Here is a 27,163-nt window from a genome sequence, read left to right on the forward strand (position 1 = left end):
TGCTTTTTGACAAGGTGTAAAACTATATAGTGGTCATTCTTTTTATATATTGGGTATCGTACATATATTGCACTGTAGTTCTCCGGGTCTATCCAGGAGAAGATGTGGACTTTATTTAAAAAGAAAACAAATTACTCTATGAGGGTGGGGTCACACGAGCGTGTTTGTGTGCGTACATACACATGCACAAAAACATGCTTTTATTTGCTACAATGCATTCCCTATGGTGTGTGCACATGTCCGTATTTTACAGGTGCGTGCCTGCAAAGATAGGACATGCGTGCACCATAGGTAATGCACGCATTGTTTTCAGTGGAGCTGCGGCTGCTGCGGGCGGCCCCATTGAAAACAATGGTCTACCGGACCCCTGCATTCTTTTTCAGGGATGGGCTTTACATATAAGCCCTTCCCTGAAAAAGAAAAATTTTTGTGTAGTAAAAAAAAAAAAATTACTTACCGGTCTCCCCGAATGAATGACGGGCTAGAGCTGCCTGTGATTGGCTGAGCACCTCAGCCAATCACATTCAGCTCTTTCAGCAGCTGGGGATTTTAAATCGCCGCCTGCTGATAGATCAGCACCACAGCGCAGGGGACAGCAGGAGAAGACGCAGCTGTGCCCTGGCAGCTGAAGGGAGGTGAGTATTTTTTTTTTTTTTTAAAACCTGCAAAGTACGGACATGTGAACACACCATAGGGAATGCATTGTTGCAAATAGAAGCGTGTCACGTGTGACAGCTGCGGTTGAGGATTAAAGCGTTCCTCTGCTGCATCTGCCACAGATGTGGCAGATGTAGCAGCAGGGAATTCTTTTAACTAGCGGGGGTGAAGGAAACATCTGCTAAAACTCTGAGCGAACTGGCAAAAAGTCCATACCTTTCAAAGCCTGCGTATCATCCGAGCGGACGGCGATTACGGAACCTGCAATTCAAATCCGGTTGTGTCAGACTGGCTTAAGGCTAAAAATACAATTTTGCTTTCTTTCCCCAGGAAAATGTGGTGTGAAAAATGAGGTCGGTTATTGATTGGTATTACTGGGGTAGCTGAGAGCTTAGTGCAGGAATGGACGGCACACCTGCTAAACTGTTGCCCCTCTGCAGTCTGGAAACAGCCCCGTCTACCCTTGCCTCAAGGAAGGTGCAGTCTAGAGAGCAGTTTTCATTTCTTTACTTTAACTGACTATAAAAAGGGGCTACTTGGACCACAGGACTTTTATGGTTGGCTCCTGAGAGGGATATCATTCGTGCATATTCGTGGTTAGTTTTAGCAGCATGATCCAATACTTGAACTACACGCCCTAATGAATGTTCTGTCTGCTAATTAATACCTCATGTTGCAGTGATGTAGATTGTCTAAATCTGCAGACTGTCAGGGCCATTTATAAGCTGGTACTGAAGGGAAATTCCAAACTTGTAGGAAACTTTGAATCAAGCCTACAGACCATCAAGGTTTCATCGCTTGGCTGCATTATTCATACTGGCCTCATACCATGTAGATATAGTATGACTTGGTTTGCATTCTCATTTTTGCTAATAAGGATGTAATGATAAAGAATCAGGAGCAAAGATGAGTCACCTTGACGTTCTCCAGCTCAGGCGTGTAATGGAGAGGCCTCTCTGATGTCTTTTGACCTTTTCTGCGTAGCTTTGTACCACATGTGACATGCAGTAACTGATGGAGGAATGAATAGAACGTGCATCAATGGTTGCTATGGTGAAAACAAGTGGCAAGAGTGTTTGTTAATGTGATAACACATATTCCGTTTTCAAGACCTTTGCATTTTGTGCCGATATATAAATAAAACATTTTAAAGTCTACTTTTCCTAAAGCGAATTTTGAGTGGCATATTATTAGAGGATCGATTTTATAGATTGGTCAGTTGCATCTTTTAACTGTTTTCACTTTTTTTTTTTTTATCTTTACGGACAATATATCAGGTGGGTTTATTTCAAAATTATTTCAATATTTGATTTTTTTTCGGAATTTAAATGTAATATTGCATTAGTATGTACGTAGATCAGACACTCCTTTGAATCTACTTTGATATCTAACTAACAAAGGGAAAGGGGAGAATATGGAATATACATTAACAGTATGCAATTCTACAGCGCTATATGGCCAGAGCATAACTGGCTAAGAAAATAAATATAGCACTATAGGTGTATTCACATAGGCGAGTTTCACGCACAAGTTCCATCCGATATGGGCGAACCTTGCGCTTGTTAATAACACATTGATTTCAATGTTTATTTACATGAGTGATAGAAGATAGAAAAATCGCTACATGTCATATTTTCGGGAAATTCCGCATAAGAAATTGCCCATTATTTCCTATGGCATCTTAAAAAAAAAAAAAAAAAATCGCATCTCACTCGCGTGCCATGTGATTTCCATAGGAATGTGATTGATTTTTTTTGCCATTAAAGCTATTGAAAGCACGGGGATTTTTTCACATGCATGAAAAGCGCAAGTACATAGATACGATGTATTTTTTGAGCAAAAATACAATGTGCTCGTATCCAGAATTGCAATTCTACAAGCAGGATTTTGGTTTATTGGACCAATAACGCATAATGATAAAAAAATGACTACTTCGCACCCTTTGCCTTGAAACTGCATCAGTTCTTCTAGGTACACTTGTGCAAAGTCAGGGATTTTGTAGAATTACAGTCCGGTGTTTGATTAAAGGGGTTGTCCCGCGGCAGCAAGTGGGGTCATACACTTCTGTATGGCCATAATAATGCACTTTGTAATGTACATTGTGCATTAATTATGAGCCATACAGAAGTTATAAGAAATTTTTCACTTACCTGCTCCGTTGCTAGCGTCCTCGTTTCCATGGAGCTGACTAATTTTCGCCGTCTAATGGCCAAATTAGCCGCGCTTGCGCAGTCCGGGTCTTCTTGTTTTCTCAATGGGGCCGCTCGTGCAGGATGCCGGCTCCGTGTAGCTCCGCCCCGTCACGTGCCGATTCCAGCCAATCAGGAGGCTGGAATCGGCAATGGACCGCACAGAAGCCCTGCGGTCCACCGAGGGAGAAGATCCCGGCGGCCATCTTCAGCAGGTAAGTAAGAAGTCACCGGAGCGCGGGGATTCAGGTAAGCGCTGTGCGGTGTTCTTTTTTAACCCCTGCATCGGGGTTGTCTCGCGCCGAACGGGGGGGGGGGGGTTGAAAAAAAAAAAAAACCCCGTTTCGGCGCAGGACAACCCCTTTAACCAGTTATACCAAGCTGGTGATGCATCATTATCATATGTAGGTGGAAACACAGACATTAGCCCCTTCCCTCCCCAATGCATAAATGCACTCCGGAAGTAGTTAGTGCAAACAGGTGAAAACTTACTTCCTGTCTTTAGAGTGCCGCCACATCCCCTTTCGTGGGGACATTGTAGTGATGGCTGCTGACAATGTTAGTGGCTAATCTCTACAAGCTGCTGGGGGACCAATCAGAGTGGTCCTCCCCTAGTGATCGCTATGATTGGTCATTCAGTACCGACTGACCATTCACAGTGTAGAGTGGAAAATGAGCAGTTTACATTACGCTCTCGCTCTCCAATCATTGCAGTGGTTCACGGGTGGTTAGAGAGGGAGTGGTATGGGAAATAGTCATTTTATAGCGATTGCCTTAGTGTAGTGCAGTGCTGCGTAATTTCAGTGCAGTGTAAGTGATTTTCTGCTCCAGTTTCAGAGCAGCAGGAAATGCTAAAGGGTGGTTACATCTGGACAGTTTCTTAGAATATGTAATGTAACACAAAGCCTACTGAAATGAAAAGGCATCCATGCAATATATGGGTGTGTGGAGTCTGCTAGAACCAGAGCCGCTCATTACAGTGATCCTCCGCTATGGCTTATAAGGGAGGATTCTGAACAAAGGACCCTATTCTATGAAGCATCAGTACAGGAAAACATCCAGGTCAAGGAATAAAATCCATATCTTTATTAGAAATTTGATAACATCAGTCAGCAAATAGATCATAGGTACGTGTGCTTTCCAACGCGTTTCAAACTACACAATCTTTATTCATGGCATAGACAAACTAAGTAATTCACCTTGTATTTAAAGCAGTAAGGACCAATAGGACTACAGGAACGTAATAAATTACAGATATTTAACTGATTATAAACCATTGTTGCATGCAAAAGCACAATATCCTATATAGAATCCCATAAATATGATGACATGTATATAATAATATAAAAACTACACTTAGGTTAGCACTAGATATGAGTGAGCATACTCTCTAAGGGCAATTGCTCGATCAAGCATTGCCCTTAGCGAGTACCTGCCCTCTCGGGAGCAAAGACTCGGCGGCGGGCGGGGAGGAACGAAGGGGAGATCTCTCTCTCTCCCTTTCCCCCCCACTGCCCCCCCACCCCCCGCTCCCCCCTGCTCATGGCCGCAACTCACCTGTCACCTACGCCGTCAGCCGAAGCTTTTCTTCCGAGCGGGGAGATACTCGCTTAGACCAATGCTCCATCGAGTAATTGTCCTTAGTGAGCATGCTCGCTCATCTCTAGTTAGCACCACTGTTTTCTATTTTATTGTTAACTTTGGTGTTTGTCGAAAATCATCTTGCCAACAGGGCAGATTCCCGGGGGGACACTGTGACAGTGGGCCACCTCTTTTAACTTATGTTTCCCCGAAAATAAGACCGTGTCATATTAATTTTTGCTCCAAAAGATTTTACTTTTTTACATGTACAGCTGCCTGGACACTATTTATATTGTCTTTTTTTATTAACTGTAACTAGGGCTCAATTTTGGAGTAGGGCTTATACTTCAAGCATCCTCAAAAATCCAGAAAAATGATGCTAGGGCTTATTTTCAGAGTAGGTCTTTTTCAGGGAAACTGTATATATTCCAATTTTCACCATCAGATGGGAGTGCAACTACCCAGGGTACCGTTCAGCTGCATAGGATGAGGGGGGAGGGGACCTGCTGACCTTTTTAAAGCTTTTAAACATGCAACTGCCTAGAAATATGATAAAGGGAATCATTTACAATAATTAATCAACCTAGGCATTCTGGTCACAATATTATTTATTTACAACAGGAATCAGATGGGTGAGTTAGCCAACCTTAATGTGCTTTCGCTCAGGAATTCTCATACGTTTTCTACTGGGTCCTCACCAGACAGACTGTGATGTCCACGCCTCACCTTCTGTATTTGAAGTCCTTGCTAAATTTAGAAATATTTCTCAATAAATGTGTAACAGGACCATTCTGTTGCTAAACCAGACATTGCTGCAGTCACAGACATGACTATGTAGCTTATAATCGCGTCTGTGAAAACTGTCTCCCCAACATCTAGGGGGCACCTCACTATCGAGAACCACCGGTTCAGCTAACTGTCTTGAAAAGTATTAGTGCAAAATGATTTGTATGATATGAAAACTTAGATTGGTGACAGTGAGAGTCTCTATATGAAGACAGTGTGGTCTCGAATGATGAAGCCATGTGCTATTGTTCAGAAGAAGTCAGATGGGGACACTTGGGCCAACACCCTTTCTACAGTGGAGTGTTTTTAAGAGAGGCAGTTGCAGAGCTGGTTCCAATTAAATGATTTGGAAAGTGAACACTCTGACAATGACACAGGAAGCAAGAAAACATTTTATTTAATTGCTGGAGGCAACCTGGTTTCATTCTATAACCGTCCATCTTCATTGTTCATGACATCACTGCAAACAGAGGCATTGATGGGTGTCAAAGGCAGTACATGTATTGGGCGCCGAGAGACCAAATGTACTTCAGCCAAGGGCCTAAAAGGTGTTCTGACAGACAAAGGATCCTGTAACAATGGTGCCACCTGTCTCTGGATGATGGACAACAAAACAGTTGGAGCTGCTTGTGCTTGTCAGATGATCAGATCATCCTCTGTACTGGTGTTCTGCCAAATGCTTTCTGAGCCCAGTCACCTTGTGTATGTGCCCTTACGCATCTACTAGTCCCAACAGCTCCTTAGGCCTCATGTCCACGGGCACACACATTTTCCAAGTGTGAAATCCCGCAGCGGTTGACACCTGTGTCCGCAGCCATAAAGATTTTCTTGCCTGTCTGGAGCCGATGCAGGTCTTCTCTGTCCACGGCTGGATCTTCTTTCTCCTGCACTGTAGATGCACATGGCAGAACTCCTGCTTTCCTGCGGATCCATAGCATGTTCGGTGTCAGCTGAGGATGTTTTTAAGATGATGATAAGATTTTGGAAGAAATTGCGTAATGCCTGTGTAGCATAAAGTAAATGTAACCTGTAATAGGAAATGACAGTATGCTTTAATTGTGTTGTTTCTTTCCTATATTCTAGTTGAGCAAGTTCCCGAAGAACCATATAACATTCCTTTGTCCCAGGCTGAGGTGCTTCAGGAAGGAAGTGATGTCACTCTATTATCTTGGGGTACTCAGGTTAGTATGCCAACTGCTTTGACATTGGTTCAAAGATTCTATATTATAATTGACTTAAGTTTGAAGTATGTCTTTGCCTTATAGAAATACGTATAATTACTGGACGGTGTGTTTTATAGAGGTTATTTTTCTAGGAGTCAGGGCAAGAATATGTTGATTGATAGGAGTCCTGGTAGTTGAACTCCGGAGTCCCTCTGATCAAATGTTGAAGGCTTATCTTAACCCCTTCTTGACGCAGCCCCTTTTTTTCCCACATTTTTCTTTTTTTCTCTCCCCTTAAATAAAGGAGGTATGATTTTTTTTAATCCATCGACGTCGCTGTTTGAGTGGTTGTTTTTTGCGGGACGAGTTGTAGTTTTCAATGATGCTATTTAAAGTACCATATAATGTACTGAAAAGCTTTTAAAAAATTCTAAGTGGAGTAAAATGAAAAAAAAAAAAGTGCGTCTTGTTTCTACGGCGCACAAAGTGCAACAAAAACGACACGATAACTTTATTCTATGGGTCAGTACGATTGCTACGATACCAAACTTGTATAGCTTTTTTTTTTTTTTTACTATACTACTTTTTTTTTTTTTTTTTTTCAATGGCATTCAATCTTTTTCAATTATTTTTCTGCCGTCATTTTGTGCGCGCAATAACTTTTAATTTTTCTGTGGATGTAGTTGAGCGAGGTCTCATTTTTTGCGGGATGTCCTGAAGTTTCCGTTAGTACTAATTTAGAATACATACGACTTTTGGGTCGCTTTTTATTGCGTTTTTTCTGGGAGACAGGGTGACTAAACTAGTTTATTTTTGGAGTTCTTTTATTTTTTCTTTGGACGAGGTTCACCGTGCGGGGTAAATATTGTGCTACTTTGATAGATTGGTCTTTTACTGACGTGGCGATACCAGATATGTATTTTTATTCTATCATTTAGATTTTTTAATTATAGATATGGCAAAAGGGGGGTGATTTAAACTTTTATTACTTTATTTTTTTTTTATTTTTTTTAACAACTAAAAAAACTTTTTATTGATGATTTTTTCTACTTTACATGCAAGTCCCCCTGGGGGACTACAATATGCAATGCTTTGATCGCTCCTGCAGTATGATGTAATGCTACAGCATTATATCATACTGCAATTTCACAGGCAGCCTATCAAGCCACCCCACGGGGATGGCTTGATAGGCAGTCTCTCAAGGCAGCCCTGGGGCCTTTCAAAAGGCCGCCGGCTGCCATTACACCTGCATGTCTCCCCCGATCTCACTGTGATAATAAACAGCTGATGCCCGCACTGTATGAAGAGAGGTCGCCCTGCGACCTCTCTTCTTACATACCCCGACGCTCCAGGACGTAAGCTTGAGGCTTATACCATTTCTGCCTGCTGGGTGGGCAATTCTCTATTTTCTTCTAAATAAGTTACATACTACAGACCACAAATATATAGTCAGGACAATGAGCTGTGATCTCCTCTATTATGATTTGGATAACTGTGGTAGGAGTGTCTTACCCCCCCCCTACCTCCCCCCCTAAGCAGTGTTTGTGGTAGAGTCCACATAATGGCATCTCACAGACTGAGAAACTGAATACATAAGTAAATCTGAACTGGTCAGAATTGAGATCACATCAGCATTTGAGGGGGAGGAGGCGGCCAGGCGTTTCAGATAGAAAGGAATAACTAACCAAGGTAACTCTAGCCAACTTATATATACTGGAGGGGCTAGCTACATAGTGAATGAACAATAGAATGGCCCTTTTATTACGATAGAAGTTTTAAAAAATCCTTTATTTCCAGGAATATGTAGATGCCTATTATTAATGACAGTTATATTAAACAGTTCTTAGAAACTAAAAAAGATTAAATACTTCACTGGATTTGAAAATGTCAAATTATGACACGTCTCAGTTATGTGTGCCGCTGCAATGAGCAAAATGTCTGTTGATTAATGATATCTAGATTGGATGTTTTTGCAGTTTGACATCTGAGCAATCGACTGATCACATCATTTCCATTAGAGTACAACATTTGCAGGAACTGTATGCTACATTTATAGTAAGAGAACCGTTCAGTAACTCTTGTTTTATCCAAGGAGTTTAAACACCTTGCCAAATCACTTGTACATGTTTGACAACACAAAAAACGAAAGCTTGGATAGTTTATACCTTCCGCTTCTCTGGATTTCATTTAACTTCGGTATGATTTTGGCACTTGATTACTTTTCGTTTATTATGTGATTACTTGTTTTTGCTGACATGCAGCCTTGTGTTCTTTTTAGGTTCATGTTATTCGTGAAGTTGCATCTATGGCCCAAGAAAAACTTGGCTTGTCCTGTGAAGTAATCGACCTAAGAACGATTTTGCCGTGGGATATTGAAACAGTCTGTAAGGTAAGCAATATGACATCATGAGAACAGTGCAGCAATCAGGTACTTGGACACAACTGTGCAGGAAGTTTTCCGTATGTCTTAAAAGAAAGATGGGAATTGAAGTGTAATAAATATTACTATCTGAAGATCTAGCACAGCCACTTTTAAAGTAAATTCATTGGGAAGTCTGTGTATTGTTCGGTTGCCTCAAGTACAATTTAGCTTATTTATTTTGCCGAATCCGTTAACTTTATTTACTTACAAAGCAGATTAGTTATGAGATAAATGACCCACTTAAAGCTGAGATAAAACTACAAATATTCAGCCTGGTTCTGATGATACATAGCATCAAGGCCAGAATATAATGAGGGCAAAAGCGACAACTGCGTACTTTATTTCTTAGTTCCTTCAAGTTCTTTTACCACATTCCAAGCAGCAAGACAAGAGTTTGAAAGTGTACAATAGTGTCAAATATTACTAATGGTTCCAGGTTCTGATGCTGCAGACTGCGCTATTTGTTCCTGGCAGGAAGGAACTGGTCTGTCAACCAGCAGCTCTACCGTGCCAGGAGGTACTTGGTGATCATGTGCTCACCAGTTCGAATAGCGGAAGCCAAAGTTCTGTTTTCTCTATTCTCTACATAGCACTCATCGAACACTCTTGTAGACTGCAAAAAAGAAGGCAGACGCAGTTAATAAATTTCCTCTGCCTTTTCCTCTGGGTCCTGCTAAATTGTAGGAGCTTTAATCCTGTGCCATATTTTTACTATGACACGGGATTAAAGCCCAAGTCCAACCGTTGTATATTTACAGCACTTGGTCTCTTTAAGCGTTTAGTCAAAAAACAAAGGAAGCATTAAAGCTCAGCAAAAGTCATCTACACATAAATTGGTTTTGACTCTTACTGTTTTTCTATCTATCTATGTTTCCGTTACCCTTTTGGTCCTCTTAGTCCTTCTCCTCTTTTCTTCTTAGAGCTCACACCCATGTATTTTTCACATGTGATAGGGATTTTTCCATGTTACGTTAATATGCTGTGGGGCTCCAAATCAGAGCTGGTTATGGCAGCCACCATGAGAAAGCAATAGACACAGGCATCACGGTCGTGTCTTAGAGCAATCTGAGTTTATTGTGTACATTGTCTTTCTTATACAAAAAATAGTAGGCGTATCAGAGGCTAGTGTTACAGAGGTTGACCTGTTTTACTGGTACATAATTTTGTCTTCTCTATAAACAATGCTTTATTTGTTTGTTTGTAGACATCGTGTCTGGTACCCTGATTATCATCACACTCTACATTCTAATCACATGCCCTACCTAGACAGCAGTAAGAAACAAAGCATTCCATACAACCTTTTGATCAGTGTAACGAGATAAACAAGATCTTGGAGACATGATGGACACTTAAGATTACACCAGTACTTAATGTAATTAAGTACTAGCCTAAATGTACAAGCATTTTAGCAGAGCTTTTTATAGGACACAGAATAGAGTGTACAATTTAGGCCTACAGCCTCCGGAAACGTATAAAGATACATACATATATACATTAATATGTTCATAACCCTCACAATCCCCCATTTGAAACAGTCCATCTTGAAAAGAGCCTTTGTAGTGGTACTATCAGGGGTGCTAAGCCACCCCTGCCGGTCTTTATATCCTCTTCGCCGGATCCCCACTGTTGTTGCTCTTTTACGTATGACTGTTTTAACGATATCGTAGAGGGAGCGATTCCAGATAATTTGCTTGTCTCCGTATCGCACAGAATGTCCATAAATTGCAAACACTCAAAAGAATGAACAAAAGAAACAGTATTAGTAATGGGTGAAACATAAAATCCATCATCTTTCCTGCTGTAGGTGACCATTCAGTAAAAATATCATACCAGTTATACTCTGTGTCTACCTGGATCTTAGTACCTAGGCTGACTAGCTTATCTCCTACCCATACATTTTTCTAATTCCATAAGGGAGAGGTTAGTAACATCCAAATGCTTTTAAAGGTGTTCAGTATCTATCATTAGTCTTACAATTCTACCCAAGGATACTGTCAGAGTTGACATAGGGATATCATCTGGGTACCAGTAGTACCTTAATGTTGCTTCAGCATCTGACAAAAATGTGTAAGTTTCTGTAAATCAATGTATCACCGATATGTTCTGTATACATCCAGACAATGGAGTGGTGAGATTATACATACTGGTGGTTCCAGTTCGGTTGGCAACAAAGAATATATATTGGGGGCCAACTTCTATCAGCATATAGAAGAAGCAGGTAACACCGTCCAATCACATATGCTGACTGAAGGCTGCTGGAAACATGGCTCATATGCGGCTGTACTCCGTCCGCATACTAGGCCATCCAGTGTTTCTTCACAGTTCTCTATGCCATGGGTTTTATTTTCACTATAAATCATCATACCTGTGAACTTGGGCAACCAATATTGTAAAGCATATAGAGGCGGTCCGAACACCACAGGTAGTACTACAGACTTACACATCAGGCTTGTGTCCTTTACATCATAAAATCATTTCCCCAGTGCTATACTCATCAGAGCATTCTACACCATCAGCCCCGGGCCGTATCCAGGATGCTACTGGAATTACATTATTGAGAATATTTCTCCACAATTTTTCATTATTTGTCATCACATCTGACTGCTTTGTCCCTCTCGTGAATCATATATACATATTGCAGGCTACATTGTGTATAGTTCATGAATTTACTCATATTTACAAACAAATCCTTTTAAACCGCAAAACCAGATTAAAAAGCGTTAATACATCCTTATCATATCCTAATGCAAGACATCGGGGGAGGAACAAGGAAGGCATGCATTGTGCCTGAACATTTATCAATCTAGAAACATCCTGTCCTACCCCAGCCATTTTATTCTTCATCACCTCTAAATCTATAGAGTTCAGAACCCCTACACCTGTACCAATTCCCCCTAATAGGGTATCATACCATTTTCGTTTTTCCTCTGGTGCAGGGTTTCATTGCCTGAAGAGAAATATTATAATGCAATATGGTTTTCTGGCTCTTTGTGGATGATAAGGGGTGTCAAATGCCTGGGAGTTACCCAGGGCAGACATGAAGTGTTGCATTATTTCACCTGTGAAATGTGTACCTCTATCTGACTCGATTACCTCTGGTACCCCGTATCTGCAGATTACCTTATTCATGAGCTTCTTTTCGGTTACCTGCTCATTTACTTTTGTAACAGGGTACGCCTCCAACCTGAAAAACATCAACAACAAGCACATATTCATACTTCCCAACACGTGGGAGCTGAATGTTGTCAATTTGCAATCCCTGAAATGGGTAGGGTGGTCCTGGCAAGTGCCTTTGTGGTCAATTTACTTCTACCCTGTTGCTTACGGCATAGCTCATGCAAAACTGGACAAATGATGTAGCAGCTACAAAGAACCCAGGGGGCAACCCTTTCTCTCTCAAGCGTAGGTAACATAGCTGCCTTCGATAGGTGAGTCTTTCCATGGATCAGCTGGGCCATCATGGGGTACAGGGATCGTGGTAGGCAAGTTACTGACTGTTTGCCATACGCCACCCTGTTCTACTGCTCTCATATTAGTCCATTTATCTTCTTCTTCTTTGCTGGCTTGTGACTGTAATGTCTTTAGTACATCAATGTTCAAATTTTTATCAAAGTCCAAATCATAGTCTCTGACTTGTGCGGTCAGTATCTTCTTTCCTTCTTTCTTCCACGGCTTGAGGGCCGCTGTCTGCGCTGAAGTCTGCTAGGGCGTTGCCTTTTGCTTCTGCACTGTTGGCTTTAGTATGAGCTTTCACCTTCAGGATTGCTACTTTGTCTGGTAGGAGTAGGGCTTTCATAAGGTTCTGTACTGCTACACCATTCTCAATGGGTTGTCCTACAGAAGTTTAAAAATGCCTGGCCTTCCATATTGGGCCGTAACCATGATCTATGCCAAATACATACCAGGAGTCAGTGTAAATGGTTACCTTCTGTCACTCTACACGCCTCAGTGAGGGCCTTCAGTTCCGCTTCTTGTACCGAGACATGCGGAGGCATTCTGCTTTTAGAGATCTTGTTGTGTGAACATCTGGTGTGGAGTCGTCAATCACCCTGGTACCATCTATAAAATACAACTCAAAATATGTATTAACAAGGGGTTTCAATAACTCTTTAAAACTTAAACTTTCTTGTTGCATCAATGCTAGACAATCATGCTGATATTCTATTCCAAATAGATCACGTTCTTATTTGCAAAAAATTTTTTTTTTTTTTTTAAATAGCTGATCTGTAGTACATAGATCACCTATGCATCCCCCTCCCCCATTTGATCACCTATGCCTCCCCCTCCCCCATTTGAAACAGGATACTCGATTGGAAGAAGAGTAGCCGGGTTCACCATTGAAAAGAAATATTAAAGGGGGGGGGGGCATGAGCAAAGCACATTGCAACCTTATTTGACGAGCTAGAGACAGATGTTTAGGTTGCACTTGAGTGAGTATACTCTGGATGTCATGAGGGGTGAGAACCACTAGGGGGGGTAGTTCAGGACCAACTCAGAAGACTTGTCAACCCTTACTTGTACTGCTGCCACCGCACAGACACAGGAGGGGGCTCCTCGGGCTACCGGAGTAATACCCAAGTGACCGTGGACGTCCTCCATGTTTTTGCGTCAATACTGCTGTCGCATGAAAGGCCAGGGACGGCAGTATGAGACAAGTCCCAAAAAGGTGCGAAGCTTTGGCAGCAGAAGAAGATACAGAAATGGCTTGAACTGCAGCCCTGCGTCGTTCTGTGAGATGTCTGCCTTCTTGAGCTAGACAACAACCTTTTGTTTACAAAGCTGTAATTTTTCCTTTTTAAGCCTTGCAGCCATTTTCTGCTAAAAAAATTTTAGAAGAGAAATGGGTGCAGATTGACATGTTTTCATATCCTCAGCACAAAGCTGGAAAGTCATTAACATATTGCAACAGCACAGTCCCCTCAGGCGGAGTCCAAGCCTGCAGGACAGTTACATAAATGCCCTTTTGTCTGAAAAGGGGCCGGAGATTCAGACTGTCTCCACTCTGGCTTATTATCTATGACCTTAGGGATTTCAATAGACCTTCTACAAAGGCCATACTAAGTACATGTTTGCCCATCTTTTCTATGCCCCTATACCCCAGATCTGACTAATGTTGTTGAAGGCGGGCATAGAATTGTTTTACACTTTCTTCCTTCTCTTTGTGTGATATTAGAAAGAGACAAGGAGGATTCTCTCAAATTTTTGTTTTTCTTTTTCCCAATGTTCTAGACAAATTAAAAATATTTTACCACTTCTCAATTCTCTATGTTTAATTTAATCCTAATCTGTGCCACAATAGTTTTTCACATAATTTTAGATTATCGTTCCCACTGCCTTCCCTGTTTTACATCTGCTCCTATTCCACCCTCCGCTCCCTGCATCTCTTTCTTGTCCTCATGCTTCCACTCACTAGCCTAGGATCTAGTGAGCATAGGCATAACTGGTTTGTGCCGAGGAGCTCCCTAAGCAGGGCAGCTCTCTCTCCAATCCGGGTTCTGTTGTCCACAATGCCAGCAGGTCCATCCCTCCAGTCCAATGTTTGACCTTGGAGTGGATGACTTGGCATAGGGTGGGGGGGGGGAGACGGTTGGAATTAAGATGAAGGAGGGGGTGAAGGTTGAAGAGGGAACTGACCCCACAATGAGAGAACATTATATACCTGTGCTTTGAATTCTTTTCTCATTTCATTTTTAGCTATTGAACAGTATATATATAATACAACATACTTCCTGTGTAGCCAAATATAACCAATTCTTAATTCAGATTTCTTTGCAAAGACAAGTAGGTTTTCTAAAGCCCAGTACTCCACCCTTTGAAATGTATCTTATCTTCTATAGAACACAGAAACTTCTCCAGACAAATAGCTGTATAACTGGTTCCACTGCCTGTGACCATCTTCTATTGTGCAAATAACCTGGGCTGACTATTCAAAATGAACTTAGAGTGTAATACACTTGCCCCCACCTTACAAAAACTGCAAATTCACACTCACTAAGGGGGGGTTTTATTCATTCCTATACGGACTGATAGTATGTGAAGTAGAAATTGGGATTGTATTTACTGTACACCAGACTTCCAATAATGAGCGAATTATGTATAGATAAGAAAAACTCTTAGTACCGCGGTTTTTACACAATTTGCTCAGAATAGGCTACCCAATGACAAACACAATACAACTTATGCCCATTTCTACCCACATACTGATATTCACCACACTGCGACCACTCAGCGGCCAATATATTATAGGGGGCTTTATTCCACCCTGGCATAATTAACAATTCATCGGACACTTCTTTGTTCTTAGCTACCGACATTTTCGTACTATTGCGGATTTTCTTAAACAGCGACATTTTCACACTAAGCCCGATTATCACAAGAAATTCTTCAACTATCAGTTTATCAAAATTTTCCTTTAAAACAAACTAGTGTATTACTCTCTGCGTAATCCTGTTCACAGCGCCATTAATATATATTGCTGCAAGGAGCAAGACTTAGTTCAAATTACGCTTTAAAGAGAGTTAGACACTATAAAAGGTTCATACTGTAGTTGATTGGGACCCTAATAAGTGGGATGGGGACCAATATTCATTTGCCAATTTCTTTAGCTATCTTTCACACCTTATCCTCTTTACCAGCAGTATGGACAATGGCTGGCGGTTTATGTACACCAAGAGGCTTATAATTTTTATTCTTTCACACACATAAAACAATTGTTTGTTTCACTATTTTTCTGTGCAGTCTTCCGCACCTTATCCTCTTTACCAGCAGTATGGCCAATGGCTGGCGGTTTATGTACACCAAGAGGCTTATTATTTTTATTATTATTTTCTTTATACACTCTTCAAATAAAATACTGTTGTTAATTGGAAATGGGATACACTTTAAATAGAACTTTTGCTATTAATTTGACTAAAGTACTTATCAGGTGTTTCAAGTACACAATTATCTCATATTAATATCTTAATTCAATAATATTCAAATTAACACAACTCAATATTTTTGAATTCCACATATTCCACGAATCTGTATATACATATATACACTGTGGTAATCCTGGGCTATTATCTCACACAACTAGTCTCAGGAATAAAATTAGATGCCCCTCCTTTGGTCACTCCATTTGTTCAAGTGAGAGACTTAACATGGAGTCTAAGAGTGACCTTCACTCTATACATTACCACAATATACATATATATATACACCAACATCCACTTAAAATGGAGACACACTTCTCACCTAGGCTGGACTGTGTGTAGGGTGGAGCAAGACCTGTTCCTATTGTTCTTCCCTCCCATCTCCTTACATCACCTAGCTCCACCCCCTGTGGTCTGGCTCAGCATTTGGTCATTTTTGCTTCATTTCGTTTCTGGTTACCGGACAGTATACACCATATAACACAGTCTAACTCTCATACAGGTCCTTCCATTTATACACACACATAAAGACAAAAACATTTGCATGTCAGTTACTAAAGTGTCAGTACTTTTTTTTAAGTGTCAGTACTTCCTCACTTGTCTAAAAGTGTCGGTACTTCCCAACCCTGCTTATTTCCCCCCGTCTCAACTACTTCTCTTATACCTATAAGAGGCTCCCATTCAGGGATTTTATCCCCTGAAAATTTTAGGCTTCCCTGGTACAATTTATACCATGCCTTCCCGAGATCGGCAAGCGGGTTTCATATTCTGTACACTGACCATGCAAGGTAACAAATAAAGACAATAACAGTTAAACACCCGCACAGCATATTCAGCCCACCATATGAATTCTTAAAAAGCTTGAAGATTTATAAGAGGCATGCACTTCTTACCCCTCGGATAGGAAAGGAGCAGCCAGGAAGCACGGATAGATTGTGGCAAGATAAAGCCTTACCTTACTGCGCAGTTTTTGTCAATCCGTGGTTCCGAGTGGCTCCTGATCCCATCTGGGTCCGGGGGGGTTCGAGGTGTAGGTGGTCCTCTTGTTCCATCAAGCCCCGCGATCGGGCGCCAATTACTGATAGGGATTTTTCCATGTTACGTTAATATGCTGTGGGGCTCCAAATCAGAGCTGGTTATGGCAGCCACCATGAGAAAGCAATAGACACAGGCATCACGGTCGTGTCTTAGAGCAATCTGAGTTTATTGTGTACATTGTCTTTCTTATACAAAAAATAGTAGGCGTATCAGAGGCTAGTGTTACAGAGGTTGACCTGTTTTACTGGTACATAATTTTGTCTTCTCTATAAACAATGCTTTATTTGTTTGTTTGTAGACATCGTGTCTGGTACCCTGATTATCATCACACTCTACATTCTAATCACATGCCCTACCTAGACAGCAGTAAGAAACAAAGCATTCCATACAACCTTTTGATCAGTGTAACGAGATAAACAAGATCTTGGAGACATGATGGACACTTAAGATTACACCAGTACTTAATGTAATTAAGTACTAGCCTAAATGTACAAGCATTTTAGCAGAGCTTTTTATAGGACACAGAATAGAGTGTACAATTTAGGCCTACAGCCTCCGGAAACGTATGAAGATACATACATATATACATTAATATGTTCATAACCCTCACACATGTTTAATTTTTGGTGCTAAAATCCCACTGAGTTGTATTGCGCCTCTCACACTGGTACTTTTTTCATGTGCTACTACTATACAAGCAAATTTGCTGTGTACTGCGTATTTTAAGCTCGTGAAAAATACACGTGTAATACGAGGGACACATACAACAGTGTGAGTGAGCCCTTAGTCAAACACGAGGCCCCTGTTGTCTATATTGCACCTTTAATTAACCTCCCCCCCCCCTGTTTTGGAGGGTTTTCAAACGATCAAAGCAATCGAGAATTAAAAAGATATACACAGTCATTGTCAAAAAAATAAATCAAGCATCTAGAAGGAGTGGTCAGAATGGAATGAGACTTCAGATGTGTGGTTGTAACATTGACATAAGTAAGTGATTACAATATCAGAGAAAAAGGATAATTTATTGCAGAAAGCTGAAAACTTGAAGGGAGGCGCTAGTACCCTGTTGGGCCACCTCTAGCTTGGATATAAGATGTGATACGGGTGGGCATGGAGGCTCTAGTACCCTGCTGTACCGCCTGTAACTTGGATATAAGATGTGATACGGGCGGGCATGTAGGCTCTAGTACCCTGCTGTACAGCCTCTAGCTTGGATACAATATGAGATACAGGCGGGCATGGAGACTCTAGTACCCTGTTGTACCGCTTCTAACTTGGATACAAGATGTGATATGTGCAGGCATGGAGGCTCTAGTACCCTGTTTTACCGCCTCTAGCTTGGATACAGTATGAGATACAGGCAAGCATGGAGGCTCTAGTACCCTGTTGTACCGCCTCTAGCTTGGATACAAGATGTGATACGGGGGGCATGGAGGCTCTAGTACCCTGCTGTACAGTCTCTAGCTTGGATACAATATGAGATACAGGCGGGCATGGAGACTCTAGTACCCTGTTGTACCGCTTCTAACTTGGATACAAGATGTGATATGTGCAGACATGGAGGCTCTAGTACCCTGTTTTACCGCCTCTAGCTTGGATACAGTATGAGATACAGGCGGGCATGGAGGCTCTAGTACCCTGTTTTACCGCCTCTAGCTTGGATACAAGATGTGATACGGGGGGCATGGAGGCTCTAGTACCCTGCTGTACCACCTCTAGCTTGGATACAATATGAGATACAGGCGGGCATGGAGACTCTAGTACCCTGTTGTACCGCCTCTAGCTTGGATACAAGATGTGATATGTGCAGGCATGGAGGCTCTAGTACCCTGTTTTACCGCCTCTAGCTTGGATACAGTATGAGATACAGGCGGGCATGGAGGCTCTAGTACCCTGTTGTACCGCCGCTAGCTTGGATACAAGATGTGATATGGTGGGCATGGAGGCTCTAGTACTCTGTTGTACCGCCTCTAGCTTGGATACAAGATGTGATACGGGGGGCATGGAGGCTCTAGTACCCTGTTGTACCGCCTCTAGCTTGGACACAAGATGTGATATGTGCAGGCATGGAGGCTCTAGTACCCTGTTTTACCGCCTCTAGCTTGGATACAGTATGAGATACAGGCGGGCATGGAGGCTCTAGTACCCTGTTGTACCGCCGCTAGCTTGGATACAAGATGTGATATGGTGGGCACAGAGGCTCTAGTACTCTGTTGTACCGCCTCTAGCTTGGATACAAGATGTGATACGGGGGGCATGGAGGCTCTAGTACCCTGTTGTACCACCTCTAGCTTGGATATAATTTGTGCTACGGGTGGGCATGGAGGCTCTAGTACCCTGTTGGGCCACCTCTAGCTAAGGATGTAAGATGTGATATGGATGGGAATGTAGGCATACAGGTCCTGTATGGTATCCTGCAGCATAACGCTCCATATTTGCTATAACTAAAGCTCTAGATCATACAAACTCGAAGGCTGTCAAAGTTGGTGACGCAGATGATCCTGTACATGTTCTGTTGGCTATGGATCTGGTGACCGGACAGGCCACGAAAGTGTGACAATGTTGTGGAGACATTCCTGTAACACTCTCACTGTGTGTGGCTGAGCATTATCCTGCTGGAAAATACATTTTGGAAGTCCTGCCATGAGAACCTACACATTTGGCTGCGGGATGTCCTGAACATATCACCGAGCTGTCATTGTCACTCGTACCACTGCTAGGGGTGACTGACTGTTAGATGCGATGCCCCCCAGACCATCACACCAGCAGTGGGGGCAGTGTACTATTCCACAATAAAGGCAGGAATCAGGCGCTCACTGCTAGGTCTCCAGACACAAACAAGGTCATCGTCAGCGCCCATACTCAACCTGAATTAATTGCTGAAGACAATCTGTTTCTACTCCAAAGCAGTCCAGTTTCATTGATCACAACATCTCTGTAAACGGAGGCGACAGGGGTTGTCAAAGGCCGTCTGCATAATAGGTGCTGTGAGACCATATGTTGTTCAGCCAAGTACCTGGAAATTGTTCCTATAGACATAGGGGCCTGTAACGATGGTGCAACCTGTCTTTGGATGGAGGACAATAAAACAGTTGGAGTTGCTTTTGCTTGTCAGACGATCCACTCTACTGGTGGTCTATCGAGGGTCTCCGGTCGTCTTATGAGTGTGCCCTCACACATCCAGTGGTCCCAACACCTCCTAACAGTCTGGTCAGAACGGCTCAGGTAGCGGGCAATTCATTGATATGACCATCCAGTCTCTCGCATTCCTATAATGCACCCCCTTTCAAGCCTTGTTAACTTTGACAAAATCTCATTTATTGCAACTTAGAGGTGTCTATTGATCAAAAAGCTCTACACAAACCGAAAAAGAGGTCCACTACACACAAGTAGCCTGTATAGATGTGTGTATATGCATAATATTATAATAGTATGCAATTAGCCAAAACACCATAAACTAAGTTATGGTATTGTTAGGGTATGTGACAGGGAGCCAGTGGTGTATTTTTTTATACTCGCCCACTCCCGCAATTCAGCAGTGTTCCCCTCTGAAGTCAATGCACGGCGCAAAAATCTTTTTTTCAGTGTTGTGTGCACGTGTTCCCCTATACGCACATGAGGCTCTGAAATAGCTTTCAAAACTTGGAGATTTATTAATACTGAAGAAGTCAACTATGGCCACCAGATTCCAGCTATTATTTCCCAGAGGCTGTTTAAAAGCAGAATAACAACCTATTGGGTTATGTGCATCTTCACCATTTGATTTTGCACTCGCTTTGATGAATTTTCCTCTTAATAAAAAGTTCTCCTAAAGTGAATTCTGACTCATGATCTAGTTTAGGCGATGCCATTATTTGCTCCTCTGTGTAATGCAGTTTTTACATGTCATGCAGAGAGTCTTGCTGCTGATTGTCCCAACATGTATGGCCGTGGTAGCTGTACATCTGTACCGCTGCTCCATGCACTTCATTGGGACTGCTTGAGATAGCAGACTCGGCTATGTCCGGTGGTCCCATTGAAGAGATTAGAGTGATGGTGCACATGGGTGGCCACTACTTCCTTATGCTTCGGGTCTGGCCGCAGCTCAACTCTCTTTGACAGGTAAAAACTGAAATGATACAACTTCTTTACCTACTAAACAACACATCACAGCTGAAGACCATGGTTAATTGCCATAGTCATATGATGTCATTCCTATAGAGGAGTGGTGACGACCTACACAGCAGCCGCGGTGCTCCAGAAGCCCAGTTAGAAAGGTCAGTATACGGAGTAAGTTCATGGATTAATTATGTATGTTATGTTAACTGGCATTGGTCGTAAATGCTCGGAAAACCCCTTTAACATAATTCAGCCCCAAGTAGAAATGATAAGATAAAAAAATCTATGCCACCCAGCTACTGCCCTGCAGGTGCCATCAACAGGTTACATATGCTGCTGCTTGCCATGAATGTAGAAGCATTCTCTGTTTACATATGTTAACCATTTGCTCCAGTGGTTCTGTTTTGCAATTTTTCCCATTTGTCTGTTTCAGTAGCCCATCTGGAAAGCTTTTGACACAGCCATAAAACGAGACCCTTCCTTGTTTATGTTGGGTGTGATACTTTCTACCTAGTGTATTTTTTCCTTTTCGGCAGAACGTCCATTGAGTTTATTGTATTTTTCTTTCCTAGCCACCATCCACATAATTACAAATCTCCGTTTTAGGTTTCCTCTTCCTATGAGCCAGTGTTTTGTGTTTCTGTCTTTGTTTCTTTTTCTTTTAGTTTTAGTATTTTGTATTTCCAGAGATACCCCCTCCTTGTACTCTTTTATTATGAGAGTCATGGTTAGCTGATGTTGGCTGTGACCTGTTTCTTTCCATGCTCTGGTTTTATATTCGATCTCACTCTCGGAACACTTTAGCAGCTAATATATGAAAATTTATTAGGTGCTGTGCAGCTATCTATGATTGTGAAGTCCGCTGTGTACCACAAAGTTCTTAGCCATAAATGGGGTTCAGCATTTAGTTAATAACGTCTCCAATAATACAAGTGAGAGAATGGAGAGATTCTGAGTTCATGATTGTTTTTGTTACAAAAAACATTATATGCCACATAGGTGGGAAAATGAATGTCCTAACAAATGAAACTACTAAATGCTAATTTTACAAGATTCAGATGGTGTTTTCTTCTATCACAGTGGGACTTCAAAAAGCTTTCGTATAAAATGTATTTCAGTCATTAAAGCAAATAACAGCCATTGAGCATTGACAAAGAGTATTGACATTGTACATTGAAAAGTAGGTCCTATAAAAAAAACCCTTTAAAGAAATCTATAATCTTAGGTCAGAAATCCTTCTTAAATGGAACCTGTCATCAGGTCTTCATAACGCAATCTAGGCTAATGTTGCAGTAGTGCTGATTCAGACAATTCAATAGCACTAAACCATGTACTTGTAGGTGCATGGGTACCTTTATAATCTTCATTTTAAGTTTTCCGGCCTGTATGCAAATATCATGCATTTTTATTATAGTGCGTTTTTTTTCTTTAATAACTATATATACCTATAAAAAAAAAAGTCTATGGGAAAACGCCATTAAAAAGCAGCAAATCTAGAGTGTGCTGTATGTTAATTAAAAAAATCAACTTAAAAATCACCAAATAGTAGGAAAATGCTGCAAAAAAATTGGGTTGTCTGTAGTGTGTCTCATAACTCTGTACAGTTAATATCATGCATGCACATGCATGTCCACTGTTTTATTTATTTCTCTGGGACAGAAGAAGGTTTCTGAGCAAATCCATCTCCATCCATCCCATAGAAGTGCATGGCCAATTGATCATACATGTGCACCCTTGCTTTACGACAGGTCTTGTGCTAAAATTTTGGGCCACAATGTAATATTTCGGCCCAGCCGCCTTTCCAGCAAAATCACACCCTCCAAGTGAAACCGCCCCTTTTTGGACATGACAAAATAAAGTGTGTAAAAGTGCCTGAGCCAGATGATAAATGTGGTGCCAAGCATGTAAGACTGTATTCTGGTACGATTCACACCATAAACCTAGTGCACTTAATGAGTTTAATGAAGAACAAAATGGTATTATAATAGAATGTTCAAATGAGTTTCCAGGATTATAGCTTCGATGGCCTATATTTATGATAGGCTTATAATATCAGATCGCTGGTACTTTGGCTACTGGAGCTCCTGCCAATCAGCTGACATCCCCTTTTTTATGTACCAGACACAGCTCTATACTTGTAATATAGCTTTCTACAACTTGTTCCTATTCAAATGAATGGTACTGAGCTCTGATACCAGGCCCTGCCACAACTACTGCGCCTGAGCCCCTCAGTCAACTGATTAGTGGGGTGCCAGGCCAATAATATTGGAATCCCCCAAAAATGTTTTATCTGAAATGTTCAGGTTGATATATTCATTCAGAAGGTTTGAGGCTATTGTTGGTATCATAAATGTGCCAATGACTGCAATTAATGAACACAAAATGAAAAAGTGATCTTATCAACCCAGTTAAACATTGTTAAACTATTAAAAGTAGTGTCTTCCGAAAATAACCAGTAACTATGTCTCAAAGTCACGGTAAGGCAATGTGATAAACTAAATGATTGTCTTTGTTGCACACATTGTTAAGATCACTTTATAAATAGCATGACCATCCTGTTCTTGTACTGCATATCACACTAGCCTACATGCCCTATAGGTGTGTGCTGCTCGGTGGAATGTACAACTTCAAGTTCTATAGACCAGTTCATAGGACAAAATACAACATGTACCTTTGACTTGATATTTACAGGTGCTCCACAAGATTACAATCATATATACTGTGAAATGTCAAAATTACAAAATAAAAAATTGTATCCGTGTGTAAAGAAAAGACAAAGCTAGCAAGACCTGGGACTACGATCTAGCAGGATTGATATTGGGAAAAATCATACATCATCGTGATCAATATAAAACAATTCTCTTATCTAGATTTTTACTCCATCACCAACAGTGGGCTACCCGGACTGTAGCTTGTACACATATAAAATAGACTACATATTCAAGCCACTGAGGAATAAAGAAGTAGCATAAATTGTAGCTTCTGGAATTGTGAGGCATTGTGGTATTATGATACGTCAGCACTCCTCTGTACTAGTTACCCTATGCAAGGGGTTATTTGGGAACTACTTGATGCCAGACCTTTGTCCAGTTGAAAACTCTTAGTTAGTAAGAAGTTAGCTATCCATCGAGCAACTGTCTGTATACACACATTTTCATAACATAACTTCTACCTAATGGCATGGCATTAACGGGTTGATTTTGGGACTACAGCATTCATGGCTTTAGGTTAAGCCATCCATATCAGAACAGTAAGCTTTTGATGCACTACCAATACACACTGCTTTAGTAGTGTATCTGTAGTCTAAAACAGGTAGAAAAATAGACAATTGATGGCAAAAACCAAGTACCCATGGTTAGAGATGAGCGAGCACGCTCGGATAAAGCAATTCTTCTCGAGTAACTGGTCCGAGCAGGCTTGGAGGGTCGGCAGGGGGTAGCGGGGCTGGGGGTGGGGGGGGGAGAGTGAGAGATCTCAGCAAACAGGTAGACCTTACCTGTTAAACGTTCCCCTAAGTCACTTACCAGCATATTAACCGCTTGAGTGGCACGCCCGGAAATTTTCCGGGACGTGCTCCACTGCTCATAGCGACATAGCCCGGAAGATTTTCAGGCTATGTATCACTATGGGAGCTGCAGAGCACAATGCCACAAGCTGTGACAGTGTGCTCTGCCTGCACAGACCCAGAGAGAACAAAGCAAGGGCTTTGAAAAACCAACAGAAGATATTGCCGATATGCCGGCAATCTCCTGCTTTGTTTACAGGTTGCCATAGAGACCATCGGCTTGTCAGAAGCAAGCCGATGGTCTCTGTGGCACGGAGAGCTTGGTGCTTGGCTGTGAGAGGACATCTAGGTACCAGCTCTTACAGCAGAGATCAGAGAAAACCTCCGATCTCTGCTGTGTTAACCCTTTACATGCGGCAGTCTATGTGACTGCAGCATGTAAAGGGCTGTCACTGCAGCATGTAAAGGGCTGTCACTGCAGCATGTAAAGGGCTGTCACCATCGGACCTCCAGAAAGTGATCAAGGGGTCCTGATAGGTCCCTGTGGAAGTCCCCTAAAGGGACAAAAAGAAAAAAATTTTTTAAAAAAGTAAAAAAATTATTTAAAAAATTATAAAAACACTTGTCTCCCTTTACTTTGTAAAAAAATCAAAAATACAATCACACGTGGTATCCGTGTGCGTCGTAATGACCCAGAGAAGGAAGTTAATACATTATTTAACCCCTTAATGACATGGCCCCTTTTTTCTTTTTTTCCTCCCCCCTGTTTAAAAAATCACAACTTGTCCCGCAAAAAACAAGCCCTTATACGGTCATGTCAATGGAAAAATGAAAAAGTTATGGCTCGTGAGACGCAACTGCAAAATTAGTTGAAATTCAATGATTAGACCATTTTAAAAAACCTGCCCTGGTGGGCACGACAGGGTGGTAGGAAACCCGCCACTCAAGGGGTTAAAAAGAAATGAAGCCAGAACAGATCCTTGTGGTTACCACTTGTAACTCATCACTGTTCAGAATACACTCACTTAACACCACCACTCTGATGTCTTTTAACGATTTACTCATTCACTAGACTATCAAAGAATTAAATCCAATTTTCAATAACTTACCTTTATGTCAAACTGTATTAAATGATTTACTGAAATCTAGATGGGCAATATCCATGGCATCACCTTCATCGACCACTTTTGTAACATAGTCAAATAAATCAGCGAGATTAGTTTGACTATCACCTGCTTATGTGAGACACTCATTTACAAAAAATAGTTGCTAGTCTGCTAAAATATAATTTTTCATACAAGGGTCTTGGAAAATACTGGATTATATTGACAATGTACAATATTGGGATAAAGGGATATTACCACAGTTGAAGTATCAAACTGCAGTATTCATACATGCTGTTGTCACATCCTATCTAGACATTGCCAGGCATTAGTAACTGCTTGAGCAATGTAACTTGTCTGGGCACTTCAATACATTGGGGCTCCTGTGTGTAAATTTATCATTCTGGCTACTGAGTGAAGACCCTTTTATACACAACAATTATCGCTCGAAATTCACTCAAAAGCCATTGTTTAAGCGATAATCGTTGAGTCTATCTTGCGCCCGTAGTGCAGCTTTCTTTAGAGATTCGCTCATCGTTTGTCTTTCAGTCCACCTAAAAACCATCATTCGGCCGTTTGCTTTTCGTTTGGTCAAAATGACATCGTTCAGTCATTCGGTGATTTGAGGGGAGTTTTCACTGCAAACATTACACAACGATAATACAACGACGGAGAAGCCGACATTTTCTGATTATTTTTGTCAGAAAGAAAACGTCCATTTTTAAAAGCAAAACCATCGCTGACTTTTATCGTTATAACGAATTTCGATCGATAATCTCTGTGTCTAAATGGGGCTTAACTCAAACTTCCCCATTCTTATCATTAACCCCTTCCCGCTGCAGGGCGTAAGTTTACGTCCTGGCAGCAGGGTAGTTCCCGCAACAGGACGTAAACTTACGTCCTGGGGTTAGAGCAGGATCACATATGATCCCGCGCTATCCCGCAGCGGGAGCCTTCTGTCAGACACAGCCGGCGTCCCGCTGCAACAGCGCGGGGGGGCATTGGAGATGCGCCCCCCGCTGTTAACCCCTTCCCTGCCGCGATCTAAGTAGACTCCCTCTGAGTGGACTCCCTCTGTGTCTCCGGCCGGCTCTCGCGATAACATCGCGAGAGCCCGGCCTGTCTACGTGGTAACAGGACGCCAGACACTGGCGTCCTGTATTGCCTATGCCTATGATCGCTGTATAAGCGATAAGGCATGGCAGAGCAGTAGCTCTGCCATGCGTTATGACAGCGATCATAAGGGGGGGTTAGAGTCCCCCAGGGGGACACAAATGTTGTAAAAAAAACAAAGATTAAAAAAATGAATAAAAAAAAGTTAAAAAATAGTAAAAAAACACATTTTTTATGCTTTTTCTCAGATTAGCATAAAAAAAGGTAATAAAATATAAAACACCACATATTTGGTATTGTCGCGTCTGTAACAACGTGTACAATAAGTTGCACATGCTTTTGACTGTGCACGGAACCCCCCCCCCCAAAAAAAAACCCGCTAAAAAACTGAGGCAAAATGCTAATTTTTAGCATTTTGCCTCACTAAAAACGCAATAAAAGTGATCAAAAAAGCCGCATGTACCCCAAAATGGTACCAGTAAAAACTACAGCTCGTCTCGCAAAAAATAAGCCCTCACAGAGCGCCGTACATCAAAAAATAAAAAAGTTACAGGACTTTGAATGCAGCAATTTAGAATAGAAAAAAGATTTCCA

The 27,163-nt window shown here is 41.6% G+C and overlaps 1 protein-coding gene across 1 annotated transcript in view; it reads left to right on the top strand.

The window, feature by feature from the left end:
- Window positions 1–27,163, top strand: part of BCKDHB (branched chain keto acid dehydrogenase E1 subunit beta) — a 201,515-nt gene that overhangs the window by 99,671 nt on the left and 74,681 nt on the right. The window contains exons 7-8 of the mRNA XM_066604919.1: window positions 6,297–6,394; window positions 8,655–8,765. Of these exons, the coding sequence (XP_066461016.1) occupies window positions 6,297–6,394; window positions 8,655–8,765 (209 nt within the window). The remainder of the gene's footprint in view (window positions 1–6,296; window positions 6,395–8,654; window positions 8,766–27,163) is intronic.

Source organism: Eleutherodactylus coqui, chromosome 1 (genome assembly GCF_035609145.1).
Source record: "Eleutherodactylus coqui strain aEleCoq1 chromosome 1, aEleCoq1.hap1, whole genome shotgun sequence".
NCBI lineage: Eukaryota > Metazoa > Chordata > Amphibia > Anura > Eleutherodactylidae > Eleutherodactylus > Eleutherodactylus coqui.